Source organism: Polistes fuscatus, unplaced genomic scaffold (genome assembly GCF_010416935.1).
Source record: "Polistes fuscatus isolate 324 unplaced genomic scaffold, CU_Pfus_HIC Scaffold1, whole genome shotgun sequence".
Lineage (NCBI taxonomy): Eukaryota > Metazoa > Arthropoda > Insecta > Hymenoptera > Vespidae > Polistes > Polistes fuscatus.
This window is the reverse complement of record NW_025112997.1, coordinates 8200781-8227439: the sequence shown is the minus strand read 5'-3', so window position 1 is coordinate 8227439 and position 26659 is coordinate 8200781. Positions and strand designations below refer to the sequence as shown.

Below are 26659 nucleotides of genomic sequence, written 5' to 3'. Positions count from 1 at the left end.
CTCGGTTCATGACTCTCGGGTAGAGGGTGGAAGAGGTGGATGAGGATGTGGATGAAGAGAGGGAGGATGGTGGGTGAAGAGGGTAGTGGTAGCGATGGTGGTAGTGTGGTAGTGGTTGTGGTGGTGACTATGTAGGAGGGTGGTGGTGACGAAGGGGTCGACGAGGGGTGGAGGCGGAGGGCTAGCCAGCGAGAACGTCCGAGAGAGGGTTGGTGGCTCGCTACACGGCATCGGCATACGGAGGTTTGGCCGGTGGTGTTGGGGGGGTCGGTGTATGGCGGCCGATAGAAGCGGCGAAGAGGTGAGGTGGGGGTGCTCAGCACGGGGCCACGGCGCAGTTGCTACTCAGACACGGGGATGCTCGCAATGCCTCTATCAAAGGTTACCGAAATTTAGCGGAAATATCCGTTGTTTAGCGCGCGTCTCGCGTTTATTCACGAGTCGAAAAAATAATGGAAAGAAGTCGCGTCTTTTCTCGCGAGGTGTTTTTACGGGAGCGCGAAATTCCGTTTTCGTTCGATAATTATCGCTCCCTTACGTCGCGGAGAGCGTTTTGGAGAAAAAGGGGGACCGAGGAGGGTGGGTGGGTGGGTGGTTTGGGTTTGTCGATAGGAGGGTAAAAAAAAATTATAATAGAAAAAGGAGCGGAAAGAAAAGTATCGTTTGAAAGTAGTTGCAAAGAAGTGTGCGGAAGAAAGATGAGGAAGAACGGAGAGACGAAGGGGAAGGAAAGGAGGAAGAAAAAGGGAAAGGAAGGAAGGAAGAAAGGAAGGAAGGAAGAAAGGAAGGAAGGAAGGAAGGAAGGAAGAGGAAGTCGCCTTGTGGCTCCTTAGGAAGATCGCACCGCGACGTGCCAGCAGACACTGCCGCGCCGCGAGAAACACGTGGGGGAGAAAAGTCCGGGAAAGCGCGACGAGATAGGGAGTGAGCGAGGGAGAAAGAGAGAAGGAGAAGGACGGAGGGAGCGTCCCGACGCGTCTTATCACGACGCGCAAGGAGCGACGCCGCGCGCCTCCTCTTTAGAAGGGGAACGAGATGAAGGTGGAGGGGACGCTCTTTCCTTCTCTCTCTCTCTCTCTCTCGGTCTCTTGCTCTCGAGAAATACGGGAGGAGAAGGGCAGGGGGTGGCAAAGACGCTCATTCGTTCCTCGAGTCACGTGGCCCCCTTCTTATTCTGTGCTTTTTCCTTAGAGGAGCGCGCGGGAGCTTTGAACGTAGACTCGATGCCAACGCCTGAGATGCGACCGACGCCGGTCACAGCCCACTCAAGCCCTCACAAACTTCTCTCGGGAGTCATCGTTTCCGATCGACCATTTGTTTTTGTTCTTCTTTTTCTTTTCCTTTTTGTCTTTTTTCTTTTTCTCTTCGATTCGTCGGTTATCTTCTTTTCTCTCATCTTAGTTTTCTTTCTTATTTCTTCTTTTTTTTAGTTCAAATCGTTTACCGAACTATTGCTTGGAACGATTAAATTATCGGATCTTACATATACTTATCTGATCAATTTCTTGCGAATGTTCTCTTCGGAATTCGTTTGATTTTCATTTATTGTACTTATGTATATCGTTTACTTTTGTTTTTTTGGTCTGATCGAAAAAAAATAATCTATGCTTCTGTTTATTGAAATTGAAGAAATCAAGAATTCAATTTTGAATTTGAAAGAAATCGAAATGGTAATGGAGTTGTAATGGGTTAGAAATATTCCTCGGTCCCCCTTGACTACGATCGCTCCTCGATTTGCATCTATCGGGATAAGAAAATTTGCGCAAAAAATCTTGATAATTCGCCCTGTATACGGTGATAGAGACTTATCCACCGCATACAGGGCGACAAATAGAAAAAAAAAGAACCGGAAATCCGACGTCCCTTTTCTCTTTTATCTGTTTCAGACGCGTCGCACTGTGTTGTTATGTGTTGTCATAGTTATTTCATTGAAAAATTAATTTCACCGTTTTCGAAACTTGCACCGATTTCTGTCTGTGAAACACAAAGTCTGAACAACTCCTCTTAAGTTTTGCCGAACCCAAAAATAGAAAAAAGGAAAAAAGAACAAAAAAAAGAAAAAGATTAAGCAAAAAAAAAAAAGAAAAAGAGAATAGACTCGATTATTTAGAAAACTTACTTTCGAACGTGCTTCGTTTCAAAATTACGACGAATAAGAAGACGACGAGGAAGAAAAAAAGAAGAAATAGGAAACCAAGAAAAAATACGAAAAAAGCACAAAAAAAAGAGAAGAAACGAAATTTAAAACAAAAGCATTGCCTTAAGGAAGAAGGAGAGTAATTACTACCTACACCGTCGAAGGAACAAACGAGAGACAAAGGGGGGATAAAAAAAGGAAACAAAAAAAAAACACTTTAGACGTCTACAAAGTAAATTGTAAAGAAATGACTAAAGTATATTTTTAACAAGTTTTGAGAAAACTTTAGATTTTAAACGTAAATTTTAAAAGCGAAAAATGAAAAAAAATCATAAAATTCTTAATAATTAAAAATGTGATCTAAAAGTCGTTGCTGCCAAGAGAAGCCTTATGTCCTTGTTTCAATTAGTTCGGTTCCAAACGTAAGTACTCGTCAAGTTCATCATTATCATTACCATTTATATTAATTTTATCTTATCGCACGATATAACTTTTCTTTTATATAGTTAGTAATATATTATATATATATCGACGTACATCTACATATATACATGTATAGATAGATTTGAGCTCGATTCGACATATTAAATAACGAGAACGAAAGGGCCCTCCACTATTTCGATTACGAGAATACACATATGCTTATGTACTTGTACTATACATATAAATGTATAATAGTAGAGTCGTCGAAAAGTCTATTGAAAGGAATCGATCGATGAATGAAAGATAAGATTCATCGTTCGCGCGAGCAACTCGATAAATCTTCTACAAAATTCTATGCTCTTCTATTCTATCTCGCGTATAGGTAGAATCATAGTCGCGTAAAGCGATCATTTTACAAGTCGTGCTTTGTAATAACTACTCTCTATCGGCCTTTATCATCGTCGGGGTGGTAACGCCTGTGTAACGGTTATTGTAAAACTCTGAGGTAGCTAGAGTATACTTTCGTACGTCTATCTACCGTGACTCTATCTTTCTATCTCTTTCCCTCTTTCTGTCTCTTTCTTTCTCTGTTTCTCTCTAGTTCTCAATGGTCTTCCTCGATGGTGCTTATTATATAGTAGAACGGTTAAGCGCGAAAATGTCCATAATAATGGCAAGCACTATAATCAGCGGTGTTAGCTCGTGGTAACGCCATTAGGCATATTATTCTTACAACTCCCGGATTATTAAGTAGTATGCAAAGACGCGTCTATCCATCATAGCGACGGTGTAACGGCACTGCCGCGAGTTATCGTTCTATAGTTATCGATTCAGGCGTATTCCTTAAGAGAACTTATAAAATGTTCCTATTAACATGTTGCAAGAATATAGACACATAAGGGATTTCGATAGATGATAAAGTAGTGAACAATTCGTTCGTAATTCGTTCCGATTGATTTACGGGAAAAATATTAATAAAAATTTTCGTAGAATAGCCGATAAGAATCGTGATTTTTTTCGAGTTTGAAATATTCACCAAGAGAATGAGAGGCAGAAAGAGAAAGAGAGAAAGAGGATAGAGAATCGCGATAGTATAATAATACGAATTGGAAAAGAGCAGCGTAGTTAAATAGAATGAAATAAAGGCAGAGGGAAACGCGATGACTTCTTTTTTGACCTGACCAATGGCTAAAAAAGAATAGAAAAAAAACTGAATGGAAAATTTAAAAAACGCCAACACACACATACATATACAAAGTGAACGATCACCGGAAACAAAGAGCTGGCTTTAGCGTCGAAATCATTCCATTCGACAAGCGAACGATGACGCACCCCTGTCCGGACGGCCCGGGCTGTTGCAACGCGATGATTGCGGGAGGAGAGTGGGTGGTAAAATGGGGGAGAGGTTGGAAGGGTGAGTCGTGAAGAAAGGCTGCGAGGGGTGTGGGTGAGGTGTGGGTGGGTGCGCTGGGCTTCGATTTGAAATTTCCTATTTCCCAACTGGAGGCTCGCTTTCAAAATGAAACGTTGCATGCATCGAATGACGGGAGAAGGGGGTAGAGAGAAAGAGTTCGAAGAGTAACGTATACACATATATTTAAACATACACACATATAAAGAGCATAGATAGTCGTGCCATATAGAAACGTTTGTCGTAAAAGGACCGTGTTCGGAATCGTGTTCGGCCATACGAGAGCGAGTATTTTTTCGATGATTTCGTAGCACTGGTAGGTATGTGTGCGAAAATACGTACATACGTACGAGCAATCATCCCCTTTAGTTACGTTCGAAATGGCAAGAGGGTGGCTAAGGGGTGGAGGACGGTGATCAAGGGCGGAAAGGCGTTAGGGAGCCCCCGCCCTCCTCGATCCTCGAAAGAGGAGGTAGTATGCGTTGTACTAGTAGATAGTACGAACGTCGCCGTCCGTAAAGTGTCTATGTATGTGTGGGAAAGAGAGAGAGAGAAGGAAGGGGGGAGAATGTAGGAGAAGGATAGAGAGAAGAGAGGAGAGGAGAGAGAGGATGCCGGTGAGGGCGGCGCGCCGGCGGCCGCTCTCGCATGCATTTTTTTTCCGCACCTCGCGTATTGATCCCGGAGTCATTCAAAATGGCGGCCAGGGCCGAGTCAGCCAATGACTGCCTGAATCGATGACTGCAGCGAGCCACCCTCGGACCGGCCAATGGGAGCCCGCCGTACGGCGCTCTCTGCGGGAACCACCACCCCGATTATGCGAGACACTGGCCTAAGCCACATGCATGTGTGCGAACGGGCCGTCTATACGTACACGCAAACCTTTAACTGTGTACGTTTCCGGCCCGCTATCGCGCGCGAGCCTGGGCTCGAGAGCTCGTCGATGACCCGGGCCACGTCGATGATTTCCACGGAAAATTCCTCCTTCCCTCTCCTACCGCACCTCGCACTCTCCTCTTCTCATCTCACCTCCTCCCCTTTCCCTCCTCACCCGCCTCGTTCTCCTCTCGACGCCACCCTTCGCGAAAAAGGCAAAACTTCCAATTGTTACCCAAGCTCTACATATATGCATACTTGAATGCACGTTTCTACTTTTTTCTTTTTTTTTTACTATACTGAAAAAGAACCTCATTCAATTGATCCTTTATTTGAAAAATAAATAAAACTTTTGCAATATTTTTTTTTCTTGATACATTATACTAGTTTATTTTATACAATAATCTTTTAATAAATAAGAATCAAATTAAAGTTTTTTTTATATGCTTTTATATTTTAGAATTTTTTTATAAATTTATTTCGATCTATTCAGTACGTATTTTAATGATTGCATTTAGATATTAGAGGCTTAACGATTGTTAAACCCTTTGTAACAATATGCTTCTGTTCATGATGAAATATCCGGTGCAAATGTCTGTACCTTCCGTCAGTCATTGATTACTTTCCGTTCGAATTCAATTTACTGACAATCATTTTTTTTAATCACAAATGTCTGTTTTCGCGTAACGATAATTGTACGTTTTATTGTAGATTCTTGTTGGAACGACAAATCATTGAAATAATTTTTCACGTCGAATTCCCTTATACACCTGCCGAGGCATTTTCTTAGAAAAATTTACTTCAACTCCTCGTAAATGCTATTCGAATTTTTCAATCGTTATCTTGGTCACCTTGATCCTGGATGCGCGAAGAGCTTATCTTATCTTTTCGGTCGCACCTAGCCTATAAAAACGAAGATATTAGGTACATACAAATCTTTCCGAAGTAAATTATTGTCTTACAAAATACGTCATTCGATAACAACGGAATATTTCTATCTTTTGTCTCGAAAGATAGAAACAAATAAATAAAACATCATTTCAATCTATTCAGATTTTCTCAAATATAAAAATAAATAAAGGTGATAAAATACTTTATAAAAAGAGACACAAATTAAAAAGCCAAAAAAAAAAAGAAAAAATAAGCAGCCCTTTCATCTAAGGGCAGAAATCTTTGGAAATTAATGATTTTCCTCTTTGATGATCGTTCTGTTGCTCTTTGTGAACGGTGCAGAGCAAAGAGAATGTCGAAACTCGCGCGAAGCACGAGGTACGATTGCATCATGGTCCCGCCACAACGTGCTGCTGCATCGTGCGCTCTCTCGTGTTGCATTTGTGTGTGCATATGTACTTAGATTAGCTCCTATTGACACAGCCACAAACGACGACGGTGATGGTACAGTCGGGAAAAACGCGAGCAACGCGTTCCACGTACTAGTCACTTCTCGTCTATCAACTTGCGAGTCGTTCTCTCATCGAATAACAATCTGTTTAATTCTACGAGTAGAGTAACCAACTCAACCTTTGAACTCGATGAAACTTGCCAAAAGATTTTCATTGTACTTGACGAACGAATTCGTTCATCTCTTCTTCTTTCCTTCTTTGCTCCTATTTAATCAACATAAATCATTTTTTTATTCTCATTATATGTAAATTAATTCGCATTAAAAATTAGACGTTATGGTCTTGTCATAGATGAGCTAAAAGAATACTTTTCTCTTGATTCGTTTCGCAAATTAGCACTTCATTTAACTCCAATTAAATTTGCAATCGAGATCAGTATCCATTAATGCGAAATATTTAATGCAACTAAATTTAGAATAGAAACGAAGTCTACTAATCATCAAAGAGTGGAGCTCAGCTCACGTTCGCTTGCTACTCCCCAATCGTCATTAATACTACCGACCGTCCAAACGAACGTAACAAATTCATGAAGTGTCTCGTTGACTCGTGTCGAGTTTTGCGGATCGCTGACTTTCCCGGCGACAATTAAGCACTTCGATGATTCCCCTTCCTGTCGTCTAATATTCAATGATTAAAGAACGAATCACCGAGTAATACCTTTCTCTTTCTTTATTTCTCTCCTAATCTCTCTTTCAACAATAGCACGTTAGTTGGTCAATTCAAAATTTTACAAAATGTTATTACGGGCACGAGCTTTCCTGCCTAAAATCACCATCGTTTTTTTATTTGATCATATTTCAATGTAATCATGATTTAATAGTACCCCGTGCAACAATAAGAAATCTATAATTACAATTAAATTAATAGTCACTTAATTGCTTTCTTTTCTTCGCGAAGAAACTTCGAGATAGATTTTTAGAAAATAAGTAAAGAGGAAAGAGGGGTGGGTGGGTAGATAACAGTACAGAGACTTTCTGACTCAACTGTACTAAGTCCACGGCGGAGCGGTTTTTCTAGCGCGAGCAGTTTTTCTATTAAGCTTCATTTGTTTCTTTCATTGCGTAATGCGCCGGACGCGTCGCTCATTTCATCCTACTACCAACGTCGACTACTCCTACCGTTAGAATTCTTAATCCAGGCCGCAGTTTCGATGGCTTGCGTGCTTCTCGGCCTTCCGATTCGTCGATTCGTTCTAGATCGTTGATAACGGTCTCAACGAGGAAATCTCTACATACAAAATAGTGGATCTCGAGAACTGACATGACACCACGCGTCGTTATTTTTCCAACAAGTTTTATAGGGATACTACGTGATAATTCAATGACGATTCCCTGGGACAACCGGACGATTTGAGAACGCAGGTATTAGAGATAAATTAACTCATTATTTCGAATGAATTCGTTAAATGTTCAAAAACAAATTCGACAGCGCTCAAAGTTCATTGTAGAGTTTCCTACATAATCGATATCGCGTCAAGTTTAGCATGGACAGAAACCTAAGAACGAGTCACCCTTTTCTGTAGTCGTTTGTTCTTTCGTTCCTTAATCCTCCACCAGGCGTCACCTCGACTCGGGGTAGCATTTCTTAGATGCAGGGATTGAAAGAAAGGTGCTTTCACACATAGGTCAGCAATCGGAACGATATTTGTTTTCAAATTTAGGACCGTTGTGCTGATTTAGAATATTAAACGCTACAATACAAGACATCAATGAGTCTTAATGAATACTTTGATGAGATTTAAAATAATTGATATAAAAAATTATATACGTCAAATAAAAAATTTCTATATGTATATACGTTAATTTCGTGTGTAAGAAATGAATAATGACAAGATTCGTTTAAGATAAATGTGTTCCAGTAGATCTAGCAAAAATTGAAAAAAATAATATAAAAAATGAAAGAAATATTCGAAGACGTTATCGTCATTGCACCAGGTGACTTTCGAGGCAGAGACCACCCTCGCGTTCGTAAGGACAAAACATCTTTTGGACGAAACGTTTCTAAAAGTATCGTCGGTAGGTTTGCGAATAAAGGAAAGAGGACGATCGAAAGTAGGCAGGATCGGGGCGAGAAGACAAACGTCTTCCTACGCAAAGAGCACATAGTCGTTATCAGAGGATTCGATCGAGTCGATTCAAGCGGCACACGTTGCAACTGGCCATCAGCCGAATCGCAAGCAAGTGCACGTGCGCGTACACGTCGTACAGTGCCTCTCCCCGTCCACGTTCGCGTCCTTCTCTTCTTGCTTGTAGTTAACTCTCACTCGTGTGGAGAGTCCGTTGTGTTTCCTTCCTTTTCGTCCAGCTGCCGATCGGGATCGAGGGTCGGAATCGGGATCGGGATTGGGATCTCGAAGGATAACGCCTGACGTCCGATCCACCCACCCCTTTCCTTCACGAGACACGATTCTCACCTGTTTTTATCCAAACCAACGTACGTAAGATGTAAATATGTGTATACCTACGTGTACATACGTATAGGTATAGTAGGTACCGTATACCAAAACGGCTTCATTTGTAATTTAAAGCGAGCCTCGATTATCCAATACCCTCTCCTCGAAAAGCAACCTCTATGTATGTACGTACTTATTTTCGTGGTCCGAGAAAGAATGGTGCTCACTCCACCCACGACGAGCAAGGGAACACAGTGCCGAATCCTTACTTCGTAGGCAGCCTGCCGCGACCGGAAGTTCGATCGCGATCACGCTATACTACGCGGCTAGATACTTTCTTTACGCGTATTACCCTGTACTACTCGCCCATAATAGGGAGAATCTTACCAACGAGTCTCTTTTCCTTCCTCGCGGCTCCTTCCCGCCTGCGGCGTTTTCGATGCACATTGTCGACTCACCCTCCATCGATCGAAAACGTTTTCGCGATAGGCACGATCGTCCGGAAGAGATATCAAAATGACTTGTGTACATACAAAATAGGAGATTTTTTTATTTTTTAAATCTTCATAACGATCAGGCTGCTTTCCCTTTTTCGTTATTTGAAACGTTCTTTTTCTAAAGTAAGCGTGTAAAAAAAATAGCTCATTCATAAAAGAGGTAACAGGTAAACGAGGTGGTAGTCACAAAGTTACATCATTTTACCGGAAAGAGAACGGCCATTCGTTCGGAAGAGACCCAGCAGGTCACTGGATTTTTCCTTCAACCTTTCCGAGCTGCTACCTCATTCGTTGACTTTTTCCATACGACGAACCACCCTCGACGTTCCGCATAAAGCAAGGCGAGGCTAAAAGAAAAAGATAAAAAAGGAATAAAAGAGAAAAAGTAAGAGAGAAAGGGAAAGAAAAAGTTAGAGAGAGAATGGAATAGTAGGGAGGAGTCTAGTAGATCGTCGGTGTTACTTTTCTTCGCGTTTCTTTCTTCTCTTGAAGTCTTCCAACGTCGTATTCTCTATGGGATGGACAAAAGGTGGTAGAATAAGTACGAGGGAGGGTGAAATGCAACGTGCGTGCTGGCGTGCGTTGGCAAATAAAAAGAGGTAAAAAAGAGAGGAGCGAAAGGGAAAGAGTAATGGAGATAGAAAAAGAGGAAAAAAATTGAGAGGGAGAGGATCGTTCGGGCAATCCACAATTCCACGTGGCGGACACGTGGAAAAAAGGACAAGACCAGCGTAAAAATGCGGCGCGTGGGGGTTGCTCGTGCGGTGGGGATGAAACGTGTCGAAAGAAGGGAGAGAGAGAAAGAGAGAGAGAGAGTGGCCCGCGCTCGGTGGGAGAAAAAGTTAGAATGAGAGAGATAGAAAGATGGTAGAACAGAAGTAGATAGAGAGAGAAACAAAAGAAAGACCGAGCGGAAGAGTCGCGTGGAAGGGAGAGACGTTCGGTAGGAAGTGGAAGGGATGGAAAGCTCCCTCGATAGGGAAGAGGCCACCGCGCACGTTAGACGAATACAAGGAGAGACTCTCACGGCGGGAGGTGGGAGGCAAACGGGGGTGAGGAAAGTAAAGAGAGGGTCATGGAGAGGGGCGCGTAAGACGACACAGGTAACCATCGACCACCCTCTACACCACAAAATGAACATCGACTCAACTCTACCTACAAAGTCGACGTCCGTCCCTTAACACTTCACGTCTGGACACGAACCTTCTTTTTTCCCAACCGATGAGATTCGCTGAAAGAAAATATTTCTTCCCCTGTTTGCAGCGAGGGAGCCAATGAAAAAAAAGTCTTTCTAGAACACGGGGGTCGGCACGGAGTAGGGTGTTCAATTGGAAGGGGAAAAAAGGCTATTTTTTCTTCTTCTCGCTCGCCCCACTCCCCCGCAGTACGATTAGTCATGCTCGTCTTGCCATACGGGGCACGGCGCGGCGTACCGAGGGAGGAGACCATTTTTATACGGTGCTCTCCCTTCTTTTTATTTCCACCTCGGACCTTCATTACGAACACCCCCTTTTCTAAGAGCTCCTACACAATTTTTCAGTCAGTCGAACAGCTTGCCTCGTGACGTTCGCACGTTGCCTGAAGTAGCTTACTTTGAGTTAGATCGCGACATATAAGAAGAGCTTTTGTACACATGCAAATATACATATCTCTATATATACATACATGTATCTAGAAGAGTTCTCGGAGTAAGTCAAAGCATCCGTGAATTAGCATATAAAAGAGAAACGACGCAGAAAAGGAGGACTCCTTAGGAGTTTTCTTCTTCTGCGAAAGTAACTCGGAGTGTCGGGAAAAGGAAGAAAAACGGATGGATAGATAGATAGATAGAAAGATAGATAGATAGATAGATAGATAGATAAATGGAGAGTGAGAAAGTGCGATAGAGAGGGGGTGAGAAAGAGAGAGAAAGTGGAAAAATTAAGGGGGAGAAGGGTAGGCGCGAGTGGAGTAGGCGAAAAGGAAGGCACGGAGCAGGAAAGAAGAAGAAATGAGAAAAGGAGAGATCTCCCACTCTCTTTCTCACCCCTTATACGACGTTTACCCCCGTTTGAGGCGTCGACGGAGTCTCCGGCTCCCACCCGCCGACTAAGGGTAGTTTGCGTGCGGCGGGGGAGGACGGCGGTGGCGTCGTCGGCGGCGACGGTGGCGGCGGCGAAGGCAAGGGAGAGAAAGGTCTGAGGAAAGGGGAGACAGAGCGCGCGCCACGCTCCTACGTCGTTTGGTGGGGGCAAAGGAAAAGAGGGGTGGCTTGAAAACTCCTGTCCTACGACGTACTCTGCTTTTTCCTTCTCGGCTAGGTGTATTTTCGACCCGGAAGGATTCGTACGAGGCTTAAGCACGGTCCAGGGTAGCCTGGGCCCTCGCCCAGGCCCCGTGGACCCGTCTCCTACAACCTTCCTATCGAGGAAACGGAGTACAAGGGAGTCGAAGGGAGGCGAAGAAAGACGAGCAAAGGCGAACGAGGCGGCCAGAAATTTCGCGACCGCGCACCACCTAAGACAACGCCCCTACCCGAACACGCGTTCTTTAAGGCACGAGGGGGTGGCTTTTAGTCAGACGCACGCGGTCTGAGAAGCGCGCCACCACCGACCCCCGACTCGGAGAAGGACTTAGCGTTTCTCGCGAGCCACAGACCTGAGTCAGTTTCGGTTCCTCCTCCGTCAAGGACTCGAACGCGGAAGAGGAGAGACCTTTTTCCACCGTCGTCGTCGTACGTCGTCGGGAGTCGCGTCGTTGCCGTCGTAGTAATCGTCTTCGTCGTCATCGTCGTCGTCGTTGCCGTCATCGTCGTCATCGTTGTCGTCGTTGTCGTTATCGTCGTCTTCGTCTTCGTCTTCGCCTCCGTCTTCGTCTTCGTCTTCATCTTCGTCTTCGTCTTCGTCTTCGTCCTCGTCTTCGTCTTCGTCGTCGTCTTCGTCGTCGTCTTCGGCAACGTCTTTACCAAGGAAGAACAGTGTCTTGGCTGATACCGAACGTGAAAGAGGTGTTTGCCATTCTAAGCCCTGATAGGAGAGAACTGCCACGCGAGAGTTACATCGCTTATATGCACCGACACTATTTACCTTCGTCGATCCACGGACCCACTGATCTCTAGTAAGAGATCACATTCTTGGATTCTTTCTACTTCTTCGACGAACTCTGCGACTTTCCACGACGATTTTATCGCGCGTTTACGCTCTCTTCAAAGTTTCTTCTTCAACTTCTTCTTAAACTTCTTCTTCTTCTTCTTCTTCTACTTCTACTTCTACTTCTACTTCTTCTTCTTCTTCTGATTTCTGTGATCGTTCTTAGTGCGCGAAACCAAGCTAAAGGAAATCCGTGCGACGCTACCCGCAGTGTTATAACTACCTCTGTTTCTTTTTCTTCTTCTTCATCTTATTCATTTTCCTTCTTTCTTTTTCGCACGAATTTAGTAGGTTTTCCCCTCTTTCGAGCGAACGTACCACCGATCCACCCCCTCTCCATCCCCTTACTCACGGAGCCTCTCTGACATGCCCGGTACGTCAGCGTACTAGCTTGCAGTGTTCCGTCGCGATCGCGAACAACTTGATCCTTTCTTCATTCAACAAGATCGGACGTATACAAGTGCCTTTACGAGAATAATGGGGAGCAGAGTGTGCAGGGAAAAGACGTTCGAGGAAAACACTTTATGCGTGGTCGAAAAGCTAAGTGACGAGATCACCGATCGTGATTGATAGGAATCTTCGAAAGAAAGAGAAGGAAGTAGATAGAAATACAAAGAAAAATCAAATAGAGAGAGAATGAAAGAGGGAAACTTAGAGTGCAAAGTGCGTGTCATTTTTTCCTCGTCGTAAACCGAGAAAAGGACGATCGACGAGTTGTTATTCTGTGCCGCCGGAAAAATCTTCTCTTCTTTCGAAATTTTCTTATTCTGTTCAACGAGATTCGACGATCACTGTTTTTGTTTTTGTTAATATATCGACGTATAGTGTTAGTAGTATCGTCGAACGGGGGTGCGAGCATAAGTGTCGAAATTGTGACATCCGCTTTTTATCGTTCGCGCGAAAGAAAATAAAAGTGAAACGTCAACGTCAATTCTTACAATTCCTAAGGATTCTCTCGTGTTTATCTTTTTTCTTGTAATTTTTTTAAATTCTTAGCATCTCTTTCTTTCGAGTATAAGCGCGAATGTAGAAGCTTTTTTTAGTCGTTGTTTATAGTTTTTAAAAATATTCGGTGTTCATCTATCACTAATTCCGTGTGTTATGATGATGAAAATTTGACGACGACAAGAACATTTCGTGAATTTGGAATACATGTCCGCATCTTAGAAAATGATATTTTCGTCAATTGTCTTATGCTCGGAGATGTGTATATTCGAAATATGAGAAAGACGTTGATGATACGTTGATCCGTTGAAAATTTCTATAAAAATCTTAAGCTTCGTTAAAGATAATAACCATCTTAAGCAAAAGTTTTTCGATAAAATTTTCGACAGAAATTTCTGTGTAACATTTCAATTTTTCGCGTGTCTCCTGTCACGAATCCATAAGAGAGGTTTCTCAATTGGAAATAATTTTCAAGTGTTTAGTTTAAACTCCTTCAATGAAACGTTAGTAAATTGCGTGACGGTTTGTCCATTAATAAAAGTTTCGTGAAAAGCGACGTGCAATTAATATTCAACAAAAATATGACATTAGATCGAAACAAAATGTGTTTGCTGTGCGTCGTCCTTTCCTCCGTCAACAAGAAACTGATCCTTTTTCACGTAGGATAATCCTAGTGTCGAAAGTGCAATGATGGTCGTCGGATCTTGGTGTATCGGCTTTTATTAAGATATTTGTTTTCGTATTTTGGATTTTTTTGTTTCCGAAATCCCGTTAAAATCGTGGAAGTTCGTCGTTACGAGTGACGCGACGTATATACGTGCTCACAAAAATAATCTTATACTAAATAGGTTATTAATCGGTGACAGATCAGTGATCGTGTATACACTTGCCGGTGAGAATAAATGCGACGTAAGTCACTTGAAATTAGTTTTAAAAACGAACGAAACATTTGCATTATCGTTCCACATGTTCATCCCGTTAGCTTAATTATTATCTCCTTAATCCTACGAGTTGATTTTATGTAAGTAACGTCGTATTGTTGTTCTTGTTGTTGTTGTTATTGTTGTTGTTGTTCCTTCTCTTTCTTTCTCTCTCTCTCTCTCTTTCTTTCGTTTTCCATCGAGAAAGAAAGCAGATAGAAAAACATTCTTGCAAATTATTCGAATGGTCTTATTTTTCCATGAAAAGGGATGAACATGAATAAGTGTATACCTATCTATTCTCGGCGGCTTGTGTATAATTTAGGCATTTTATCGTCGAATCGAGCTACATCTATTTTAATAGATACAGAGAAAGCGTCGTTTGAGAGAACGCGAGTGATCATTGACATTTTCCGTTAGCTCTTTTAAAAGAACTCTTTTGATCCTTGATAACTAACGCGAATTGATAGTTATTTTTCGTAGGATATTCGAAATAAATAACGCAAGTTAGTTGTTCGTTAGTTATGCTTGATAAGGAGAATAAACGATTCGCATGCAACGCGTCTATTGATTGATTGATTGATTGATTTATTTATTAAATACGTGTATAAGATACGTCGTCGATAAGCCGATAAAAACGAATGACGTTTCTCTTTCTTCTGATTTGCAGCTTCGAGCGGGAGACGCGTTACAGCGAGAAATTCCCGCGCAGGAGAGGAAGACTGGACAAAGCGGAAGAAGCAGAATAGGACGAGCAAAGCGGAAGAAGCAGAGGAGTGCGAGTGCGGAAAAAGAAGAAGAGCAAAAGAGAAGTGGAGCGATTATAAGCGGGGTTTGGAGTTGTAGTGATCGGCAACGAATATCGAAATAAAGAGAGAGAGAGAGAGAAGGAGAGAAATTTGAAGAACATACAGAGATAAAAGAAGAAGAAGGTGTCGAAAGAATCGAGAAGAACGATATAGAAACAGCGGGAGAAAGAGAAAGAGAGAGAGAGAGAGAGAGTGAAGATTACGGAAGAAAGAACGTGGAAAGATATCGACAGGAAGCTCCAATATAAAACCCCGCGCCGCATACATATATATTTCAGTGTGTTCAAAAAACGAGTGTACCTAAGTGCAATATTAATTAAACCTAAACGATAATAAGAAGCAACCACAACTACTATCGACGATATCGGTAACGACGAGCGGTTAATCGATTATCGAAATAGAATTCCTTTTAAAGAGTTAAAGAGAAACGCTAGAGTCGCATTTCGAGGAGGAGTCGTCGACGCGCGCGAGCCAAACTGGCAAAAGAGGAAGAGGCTCGAAAGTTTCGACCGCACAACCGAATAACGAAAAGCAGCGGAAAGCGCTTTTAAATACAGAAAGAGAGAAAAACAAAGTAAAGAGGAAAAAGAAGAATTTGAAGATAGTGCACTCAGAGAAACGCACAGAAACACGGAGTGACGGAAATCCAGGGAGGACAAAGTTTCCCTCTCGTCCCGGTTACAACTAAAAAAAGACTCATACGAAAAATTATACACGCACACACACACACACATCAAACATTCAACGGGGCTAATACTCAGGGCAAAACGGGACGAGCAGTGACTTTATCCATCAGTGCGATTTCTTACACACCGGTGTAAAGAATTAAAAGCGGAGAAACCTTCGACCGAATCCTGATCGCGTAACAGCGTGGACTATACTTCCTCGTTTACACCGTCCGGGCTGGGCAATCCTGAATTTTAACCTGAACTTAAGTGTACGCTAGATTTTAAGTTAGATAGACAAAAGAAAAACTAGGCTGTTCTCCTTACTTGGAGTACATCCATTCGCGCGCGCATCAAAGAAGTTAAAAGAGACAGAGAGATACAAGTAGTACATACACACAACAGAAACACGCACTCACATAGAAAAACACACGAACACGGGAGAACACGACACCCTCCTACGCACAACGTTAACAGACAAAAAGTAAAAGAAGAAAAGAGAGAGTAAAGAAGAGAGATCAAGCGAACCGACAGACGGGCATCTGTCGACGAGAAAGTAAAAGTATAATATCAACGTAAATACGTATCGGCGTATCAGACCTAATTTGCGAAGTGACTGGAGCGAATTCGTATCACGGCTACGAGAGAATTGAGAAGAAGCAACAACAGAAAAAGAAGAAGAAGAAGGAGAAGAAGAAGAAGAAGAAGAAGACGAAGGGAAGCAAAGAACAAGACTGTACAACCGAAATCGAGATAATCGCGAATAAGGGCCGCTCGAGGAAAACGATCGCCATCGGAATAAGAATAGGAAGCAGAAAAAGAGGAAGAAGAAGAGAAGTCAAGGGAAAGAGCGGAGCGGATTACATGAGCGCAGCAGCGGCCACTAACGGGCTCGGGAAGTCGCAGCAGGTGGCGAGTAACTGACGTTGCCCGCCGCCCACGTCGAAGCCCGAAAAGCCGAGGATCGTTATCGTTCTTACGAGGACGATCCTGGGCTGAAGGAGGAGGCGGAGGAGGAGGAGGCAACGCGAAGAGCCGAAGCGATAACGAGGGAGCGAACGAACTAGCCTCGAGCGTACCGCGAGCGAGGCAAGGAACGGCGCCAAGCGCGGAGGAGTGCCGGCCGTCGAGCTGCTTACCTCAAGGGGTGCGAAAAAGCGGGCAAGCTGCGCCGGAAGGGGGTAGCCCGGGCTTCTCGCGAAGGCCTCAAGATTTCGGACGCGACGGCGGCCCTGGACCTACGCGCCCAGACACAAGCCCAATCGGAATTTGGCTTGGACCACCAACAGCAGCAGCAACAACATCACCACCAGCATCAGCAGCAACAGCAGCACCATCACCATCATCAGGCACAACAACAGTTACAGTCACAGCAACAGCCGCAGCAACATCCTCAGCAGCAGCAACAGCAACAACAACCGCCACCGCCGCAGCAGCAGCAACAGCAACAGCAGCAGCAGCAGCAACAACAACAGCAGCAGCAACAAACTCAAAACCAAGACAACCGTCCCCACCATCCTCTCCTTCAACAACAGCCACAACAACATCACCCCCATCACCACCACCATCATCATCATCAACACCACCCGGGGAATCATCTCCACCCTGGCGATTCGGGGGGTGGGATAGGTGGTGCTGGCGGAGGAGGCGGAGGGGGAGGAGGCGGAGGTGTTGGCGGTGCAGGCGGAGGAAACGCTGGAGGTGGAGGTGACGCTGGAGGAGGTGCTGGCGACGGTGGTGGTGTTGCTGGTGTTGCTGGAGGACTACCAACATCAGCCGAGCAAGAAAGAGCCGCTAGGATAAAAGACGAGGAAGACGAGGATATTACTGAGAGAGAAGACGAGGAGGAGGACGAAGATCCTTGCAGCTCACCAGAATCCGATCTCGAAAACGAACACGAATCCATGGAAGTCCAAGCCTCGGCCGTCACAGCGGCGGCCGCCAATTTGCACGCTCTGCGACAGCACGTCTTTAAGATGTCTGACTATTGGCAGCAGCCGCAAAGAGGCCCGCCTCAGCATTCGCCGGGGATACAGCATAGTCCGATATCGAATTCTACACAGCAGCAACAGCATCAGCAAGTTTCGCAGATGCATAGCCCACTTGGCCAGCAGCAGCAGCAACAACAACAGCAAGCTGCGGTGTCTCAAGTGCAGCAGAACGCCAATTCTGGCTTAGGACAAACAACGAGTCCGCAACAGCAACTGCAACAACAGCAGCAGCAGCAACAGCAACAACATGCGATGTCAATGAATCAGCAAACTGCTCAGGGTGCGCAACATCAATCTTCGCCGGCACCCACGACACCATCGCCTCATGCGGATCACCAAGGTGCCATTGCGTCAAGCATGGCCCAAAGTCTCCACACGTTGGCGGCACAGACCCAACAAAGTATGTCCCAAACGTCAAGTCCATCGCTGGGAGTTCAAGCTGCCCAAGCTCTTAGCCAAAACCTAGGACAAGCATTGACGCAGGCGCTTACTCAGAACATGCAACAAAACCTCGGTCAAACGTTGCAACACAATTTGGCCCAAAGTTTGACACCGAATCTGTCGCCGCAGCAACAACAACAGTTGCTGAACCAACCGCAGAATCTAAGTCAAGCTAATCAAAGTCTACAGAATATTCAAAATCAGGCACAAAATCTTTCGCAAACATTGCAACAGCAGGCGCAAAATCTAACGCAAAATCTCAGTCTGAGTCAACAACAGGCGCTTCAGCAGCAGGCACAGAATCTATCACAAAATCTTCAACAACAAGCGCAAAATTTGTCGCAAAATTTGCAACAACAGGCACTTAATATGGCCGGTACAATCGGGCAAAATGGTGCGTTAACTGGTATGAACATGTCGGGTAATCAACAACAAAATTCGCAAAACTCGATGCTCAGTCCTGGCGCAGCCAGCCAAGACTCCCACGATGCTACGCTCACGGAGAAGCTTGTCAACGAGTTACAGGTGAGAAAACAAAGCGTATATTTTTAAACTAAAAATTTGCATATAAACGCAAATATCTTTCCGCGTAAGGTTGCATTTCCTCGCAACGGCTTTACATCTTCTTTTTTCTGTTTCTCTTTTTCTTTTGTTAGTTATTTTTCTTCTTTACGATACGTATTTTATTTTTTTTTCTCTCGTTTATTTCTTTTATCCGCTCTATCACGTCAGCCTCCCTCGACCATACTCACCGAGAGAAGAGATAAATAACTGGGACGAAGTGACCGCGATAAAAATACATAACGCATCGATAAATAAGGTCGTTCACTCAGGCAAACCGACATCGGACAATACTTTCAAGCAACTTCTTCACACAAACTGACCGAAGAAAAATATTTGTTCGGATCGTGGCCGACGCGTTAACTTCTCGGTGACGAAACCGTTAAAATCTCATTACAAACGACTCTTTCTCTAACATTCGTGTGACGGTACCGAAAACGATATTATTTTTCTCTTACTTCCTAATCGAATTAACAATGAGAGTTTCTAATTACTCCAACGAGAAACCTATGTTTTTATTTGCAAGATTTAATTCATTGTCCTCCTATTGTAGGTGACAAGAAAAGAAACAATAACAAATAGAATAAGATATGTACGTTCTGTAAACAATTATCTCGTCTCGTAAATCGAGCCAGACAACGTTGGCAATTTTGACGACAGTTAAAAACCACGACTGTACCAGAGATACACTTATGTTGCGGCCGACACGCACATGCACACGCACACATAAATATACACTTACACACCGAAATAAGCTGAAGTACGATATCGCGTAAAGCTGAGCACGCAGCGACGGCAGCGTTTACATCTAACACAACGAAGACACGCGGAAACACGCACGATCTCTGCGTGCATGTATACATGTATGTATATGTATATGTTACTATGTATATATATATATATATATATACTTACACACGTGCTCTCCACGAGGGAGAGCAGACACGGGCGTTGAAGCTCTCGTGTACGCGTACATAGAAAGCCGCGATGCCGCAAATGCGAACGCGGCCCACGCACACCAACGCGGGGATGCAGATACGCCGTCTCTCGGGTTCTTGACCCGCGCAACACAGATAATACCATACGCATACGTCATACGGTACACCGAGAAGATGTTCCCAAGAAAATATCGTGCTGCGTTTCTCTGCTGGCACGATGCAACGCCGATACACTTCTCGCCACTACGCGACGACGACCGACGACGATGACGACGACGACGACGACGACGACGACGACGACGATGACGATGACGACACAAAGACGGTGACGACAACAAAGACGATGACAACTACGAAGAATTTCCATTCCACCAAAAATTTTCATTTTTTCTATTTATTGTTGTTCTGGTTTTATCCTTATCAACTTTATGTTATAATCTTACATATAATTTTCAATATTATTATTACTTATTTATAAACGTATTCTCATATATACAATATCTTTAAAACAATCGGCATCGTTTCTTTATAATTTTTAATAATATTTATTTATTTGTGAATATATTCTTATATATACAGCATGGATGCAAACATCGACATCATTTCTATAAGAAATGTTGAAAAGAATAGATTTAGAAAGCTATAGTCTTCAAAAGGTACCATTGATACGTATAAGTCGTATAAAGAGCTAGCCGTAGAACAAACTATCTTAACGCTTGTCTTAGAGTTTTACTCTAAAAGAATGGTAACAGTTGATGAAGAATTGGAACCGGACTAATACGAGCCTCCTGTCTTGCCCGATAGTCTCGTGCCTCTGCGGCGGGGCTTGGTGGTGCGGGAGGTGCTGGCGGAGGCGGAGGAATGGGCAACATCAGCGAACGCACCCTCGAGGAATGCTGGTCCACCCTGCAGCGAGTGAGTTGAACACTCAGCCTGTTCACGAACCCCTTTTAAATAATTCTTCTTCGAGTCCCTCTTACGTGCATACATTCATTTTTATCGCTTTTTCTATTTTTGTTTCGAAACATTGCATATATCTCTTTTTTAATTATTATATTTTCGATTCGATATACATAGATCCATGTTTTTCTTCCACAATTCATACACGTACACGCGCACGCGCACACGCACACACACACACACACACAAACATTCGTTCTTGCACGTTTTCTCGAAGATCCAATTGGACAGTTCCGTCCACTTTTATTTTGCCCTTTACAACACCACGCTCCGCCACCTCCCTATCTTTTTGAGCTTGCTCGTTTATTTTTGCACATCGTTCGAATACAAACAATTATTATTTTCTATAATAGATTTTCGTAAACAACCCATTTCGTCTTAGCTCGCATGTTCTCGATGTATTTTGTATGCTTGTCTCTTCGAATTTACATATCTAACATAAGTGTTAGTTTTATAAACGAATGAAAAACAAATGATTCGTTCGATCTGACACATTTGCAAAAATCACTGAAAAAAACGATTTATTAAATATAAAAATAAAAAAAAACGCCAAATGAAAGGTGTTAAAGTTGCTAATACATTTTTACGGTGTTTTCGATCGAGAAGTCGCGAGGAAAATCGAAGAATGAAGAAATAAGGCGACGTTAACGAGCCTTGAATCGCGTCGAAGCATCGCTGCGATGAAAATGGGGTGGGTTTGTTAATGGGAAGTAAAGGGGCTAGTGGACAAGAGAGGGGAAGATAGAATAAAGAGAAAAAAAAAGATAAAAGGAGAGAAAAAGAAAAGAGAAGGAAAAAGAAAAAGAAAAGAACGAAGGAGAAAAGGAGGAAGTAGGTACATTGTAGGTAGGAAGTGAAAAGTGGGAGGAGTGCTACGGTAACGGTTGGAAAACTTTTAAATTCTCGTCCGCGCTACGAAGCAACAATTTGTTTCGTTAAGTAGCCGCTCGGTCTTTTGTTTTTGCGGCTTCTTTTATTTTTCAAAGGGATGGGGTTGGAGAAGTAGATGGAGAAGGGTAGGTAGGGTAAATACCGGTGGTCTCGGTTTTATTCCTCTCTCTCCTCCACTCTCTTAAACTCGGCTCCCATCTCCCTGCATCTCTCTCTTTCGGCACCTTAAAAGCCCACCTAGCACATCGTACACGGCGCATGCTGAGCGAAAACTTGTAAGAAAATTGCAAAAACGGTCGGCACGATGGCGAAGTTTTCACGTTTCTGAGGGATTTAATTAAAAGATTTGGTTTCTTTGTACTCCTCAAATGATACTGGGACGAAGCGTCACTCGCATCAAAAACAGACGCCAAAGACTCGGCGAAAAAATGTGAACTTTTTTGGATGAACGATAGAGAGAGAGAGAGAGAGAATGTCGGTTCGTCGGCTCTCATGCGAGAACCTTGACTACGACGTCCTTAAGCCTTTGGCCTCCACGTTTAAAGATTCGGGCTTTTCGGGGGAAAAGTGGACCATCTATAATCGGCTTTGTCGTCCACGCGCGTACAAGCCCTGACCCCTTGGACATCAAACGAACGGACGCGACATAATATTTCGCACCCTCCTCACGCACCACTAATCTTTCAAGAAGACGTCCTCTCCCACCTTTCGGCAGGGCAGACGATGCTTAGACGCCGACACCTATGCCGACGGAAGATTTGGAAAAGAACGATGCTTCAAAAATTCATTGGATCACATCGTAGAAGAGAGAGCGGGAGAGAGAAAATTAGTGTTACGTGAGAGTGGTGGACTGAGAGAGAAAGAGTTAGTGGGGTGTGAAAAGACTACTTTAAAGCAAACACTCGACAGTTTAGTTCTCATGAACGAGACAAACGCCCTTATGATCGTTTTCTTCCGCTTGCGCGTCACCGCCAAAAATTAAAATCCAATTACTTCAACGCCTCGCAACCGTACCCAATAATTCAAATGAATTTTTTGCTTACGTTCCTCTTTTAACCCTTGCTAGAAACCGGTTCGCCGCTACCGTCCCTGACTAGCAATACAGTCTTCACCGATTCGGGACTCCGATCTCGGATCGGTGACAGCTGCCAGAAAAACCGGAACGTTCACGAGAAGGATAAACGAAGAAGGTGAGAGGAAGAGAAAAAAGTACAACTTAAGGAATCTCCGATTACTTTTTGCCTTGAAAGAAATCAACTTGGAATACTTGTATTATTTTGTACTTTCTTTTTGTCGTACGAGTAAAATATTTTCTTTTAAATCGGGTATGATAATCATATGAGCCTCTCATTTAAAAAATTAATTAATTTCATAAAACAAAAAGTAAAGAAAATTGATAAATACAATGTCATATCGCTTATTGTTCAACAGCTATATAAAATTTTGTTATTTAATAAATTAAGTTTAATATTAATGAAATTAATGTTAAATATAAAAATTTAAGCACCAATTAAGTGTGTTAACACTAAAATTAAAAAAATATTATAAAAATAGAGTTAATCGTTTAGGCTTATGAATGGCTAATATTTAAGTATATATTAATATAGTAACGATGCTGATAACAGTACGAAAATTTGTGAGAACGGATTTTATTCTTACGAATGAAAATCATGCTGCATCTCTTCCTCGCGTGTTCGAACCCCAAAAAAGATTTTTTTTTACACTCAACCCCAAAGATCGTTCCTTCCTACTATTTAAATAACGGTTCTTGCACGCATGCCATTGTTTCACGATTCTCTTTTCTCTTTCCTTTCTATTTGAAATGGAGTAACCCTTTTAGCAAGGATGCAAAAGGGGGAAAAGGTCCTCTTAGTTTCGAACCGCAAGGCAAAAAGATAAAAGTGCGGCGAAAGGGATTGAACAACTGATGGGAAGTAAAAGAAAACAAAAAAGAAAAAGAAAAAGAAATAGAAAAAGAAAAAGGAAAAGAAAAAGAAAAATTAGAAGAAAGATAGAGATATGAAAGAAGAATAAGTAAGAGTTCCGTGCCTCGTAGCCGTTACAACAAACGAAGATAAAATTACGACGTCTCAAGAGTAACTTGCTCGCTTCCATCCCGGGCGAATCGCACGGCCCGTCTTCGCGGCTTTTCTGTAATTTTCTGTGATTTTCAGATTGCATGATAACCGACGATAAGACAACCTTTGCAACCTTTCCTGGTGCTCCCTTTTACCTACACGAGTTAATCGAATATAATTCGATCGTTCCTATTGGAGCTCAAATTTGAAGGTGATAATGATCGAATAATACTCCGATCGACAAAACTAAGCGAGAAAGAGAGAGAGAGAGAGAGAGAGAGAGAGAGAGAGAAAGAAAAAGAGAAAAGTTTCTTTTTCTTGCTATAATGAACAACAATGAGGACCATGATTTGATTATATCACGATAGAACTTTCCACGAATAAATCTAACGAAATATTCAATTGACTTCTAATAATTCTCTCTCTTTCTCTCTCTCTCTCTCTCTCTCTCTATCTCACTTTATTTTTATCTGTATTTCTTTCTTTCTATTCTTATTATCTTTCTTCTCTGTAAATGACTTCTAAACAGTCGATCGAACATATAACTCGGTAAACAAATCGACATACGTTTTAACGTATCTAAGGAAATTCGAAGAAAGTAGCAATCAAAGAAGGCAACGTAAAATAATCCTGGAAAACAAAGCGAAACTCGTTCGAATTTAAAGAAGCAAAGGGAAGGAAAGGGCGAAGAAAGTAAAGAAAAGAGACTCAGCTCTCTCAGCTCCGAGCGGAACGGCACGCAGATACGTGGCAGCCCCGCCAGCTACAGTTCTCTTTCTTCTTCTTTTTCTTTTTCTTTCTTCGTCTCTCTCCCTCTCTCACTCTCTCTCTTTCTTGCTTACTTTCCCACTCTTTCTTTTCCTGTCTCCCTTCCGAGCAGTTTCGCCGTGACCTACCCCAAGAAGATCGCGAAAAAGAGAAAAGAAGTTAGTCGACGCGATGGAAGGAGGAACGCCAGAGAGTGAGCGAGCCAGTAAGAATAAAAGAGAGAAAGAAAGAAAAAACGAGAGGAAGAGAGTGAGGAGGTGGTGGCGGAGGAGGTGGGGGTGAAAGGGAGGGAGGGAAAGCGCCCACACACGCCTTCGAAGTGCAGTAACAACGCGGAGGGAGAGAGAAGGAGAAGTCGTTGAGGGGCCGAGAGGGGAGACCACTCTGAGCAGAGTTTATTCTTTGTGTCGCGCGTGTGGCTGAGCGTTTTTTTTTATCGTTCGTTGACTCCATCTTTTCTCTCTCTTTCTCTCTCTCTCTCTTTCTTTCTTTTCCCTTTTTTTCTTCTTTCTCTCTTCTTTCCTTCTCTTTTTTCTTCTCTCTTATGTACTCGCGAGCATTCGTGCAGCCTCGGCGATCTGAGCCGACCAACGCCACGCACGATAAGATTGCGCTCGCAGGGACGAACCAAAGATCTATACCTCTCGTCGAAATTTGCTTCTTGGTATTCGTTCTCTTCGTGCCGCAAATTTCTCTATCTCTATCTCTATTTCTCTCTCTCTCTCTCTCTCTCACTCTTCAAGGTCGATTGAAATTATTTTCCCCCTATTTTTTTTCAATATCCTCTCTTTTTCTTAGCGCATTTATGCGTCTATACGAATAATAGGCATATTACAAGTCAAATCAATGAAATAACCGAACCGTTTAGTCTCTCAGTAGTTCGGTTACGATCGTCGAAAATGAAGGGAATCGTTAAACGGTCAACAGCGTATCGAGTATAGTTAGCGAATAAGCATATACGACAGCCAGCATTATGCCGATTAACGGCACGTTCGCGCGCGATCAACGGAATTCATTATCGGACGTAGAACGAAAGACTCGCGGGTCCCGCGAACGTATCGAGTACGACGAAACGCACGACTTCGTCGCAAGGTTATTGACCTTCTCTCTCTCTTGCTCTCTCTCTTTCTCTCTCTATTTCTCTCTCTTTCCCCGGCGTTCCCATAATGCATGTGCAATTACGGTCGGAGCGCCGGAAAGAGATTCAATGTTTTGCATCTCTGGATAAAATTAAACTCGTAACAGTTTTACGTAGGAACGCTCCTATATGTCTGAATGTACGTATTTACGCATTTATGTGTATGAGTATCTGTTTGTATCACTGATAGAAGCCATGCGTACAGACGTGTATCTGCTATTTAGCTGATACACTTCAAAAAATATGAGTTTTCACATTCGCCAGAAAATTTCATCAATCTTTCGTACAAGATCGATTACCTCGAGACGATCTTAAAGGTGTCGATGAAAGCTATCAATACGACGGCAAATCTTATAAGGATTTACTCGAGATATAAGAAAAAGATAAAATGGTTAAATATTTCGTATTAATTCCTGTTTAGGAAAGAGATAAATAGAGAAAGAAAGGGAGAGAGAGAGGGGAGAGGGAGAATAAGAGAAAACAGTTTATAATCCGCGAATGTCCTATATTTAAGCTAGCCTATATTTAAAAGCCGTCGCTAAAGCGACCAAAGTCTACGAAAGTCGATACCAAGTTTCATCGCGATTCTTTCTTTCTCTTTTTTCCCTTTTTACGCCAAGACCTTATTTCTCTTTTTCAGAGGTAACGTTTCGATAAACTTCCACGGCCACTTTCGCGTAATCGCATTTCCCCTTTTCCAAACTTTTCACGCTCGTCGAATTTTTATTCTCATTACTAGATAATGGATGGGTGAGAGAAAAGAATCAGAAGAAAGTCTCAAGTTAATTTAAAAATAGTAGAAACACGAAGAAAAAACAAAATGAAATAGGGGAAATGTGAAAATAAAAGTTCGAAGAAAATAATTTATCTATTCGATTATTGAAATCTTAAGTATCGAATTAAAATGATGTAACAATAGATAAGGTTTAGCAAATTTTTCAAACTACTTCACGGTTATGAATTCTTCAAGAAAAACGTATAAATAATATCAACGGACACGATGAAGATGGATTGAGTATACAGAGAAAGAAATAAAGAAATAAGGAAAAAGAGAACGAATAGAAAAAGCTTGGAAGACGAAAGCCGTCGTTTCGCTCCCGTTCGAGTCAAGAAATCTCAGAGTCCGCGTCCGCGAAAGAGAGTCCGCGCATATCCGAGAGTCCTCCCCACGGCCCTCCTCTCCTCTCTCATCACCGGCTCACGGAGTTGCGGCGGCAAAAGATCGTTGCCCTTCTAAATATAAGTTTGCAAAATCGAAGAACAAAACTGCAGAGTTTTGCCGCGGTC

The 26659-nt window shown here is 42.8% G+C and overlaps 1 protein-coding gene and 1 long non-coding RNA gene across 9 annotated transcripts in view; both read left to right on the top strand.

The window, feature by feature from the left end:
* Positions 1-308: 308 nt before the first annotated feature.
* Positions 309-14925, top strand: LOC122516248. Its single transcript, XR_006303521.1, has 3 exons — positions 309-381; positions 1887-2559; positions 14803-14925. It is a non-coding gene; the product is annotated as an uncharacterized LOC122516248 (long non-coding RNA).
* Positions 14926-17012: 2087 nt separating this feature from the next.
* The window catches only part of LOC122516218 (zinc finger protein 853-like), a 74608-nt gene continuing 64961 nt past the window's right edge, over positions 17013-26659 (top strand). For 7 of the 8 annotated variants that reach the window (XM_043633915.1, XM_043633873.1, XM_043633854.1 and 4 more), the window contains exons 1-2: positions 17424-18563; positions 20342-20452. In XM_043633915.1, coding sequence (XP_043489850.1) covers positions 17511-18563; positions 20342-20452 — 1164 coding nt within the window. In that variant the 5' untranslated portion in view covers positions 17424-17510. Of the gene's footprint in view, positions 18564-20341; positions 20453-26659 lie in introns of all 8 variants that reach the window. The other variant, XM_043633891.1, reaches the window with a different exon arrangement.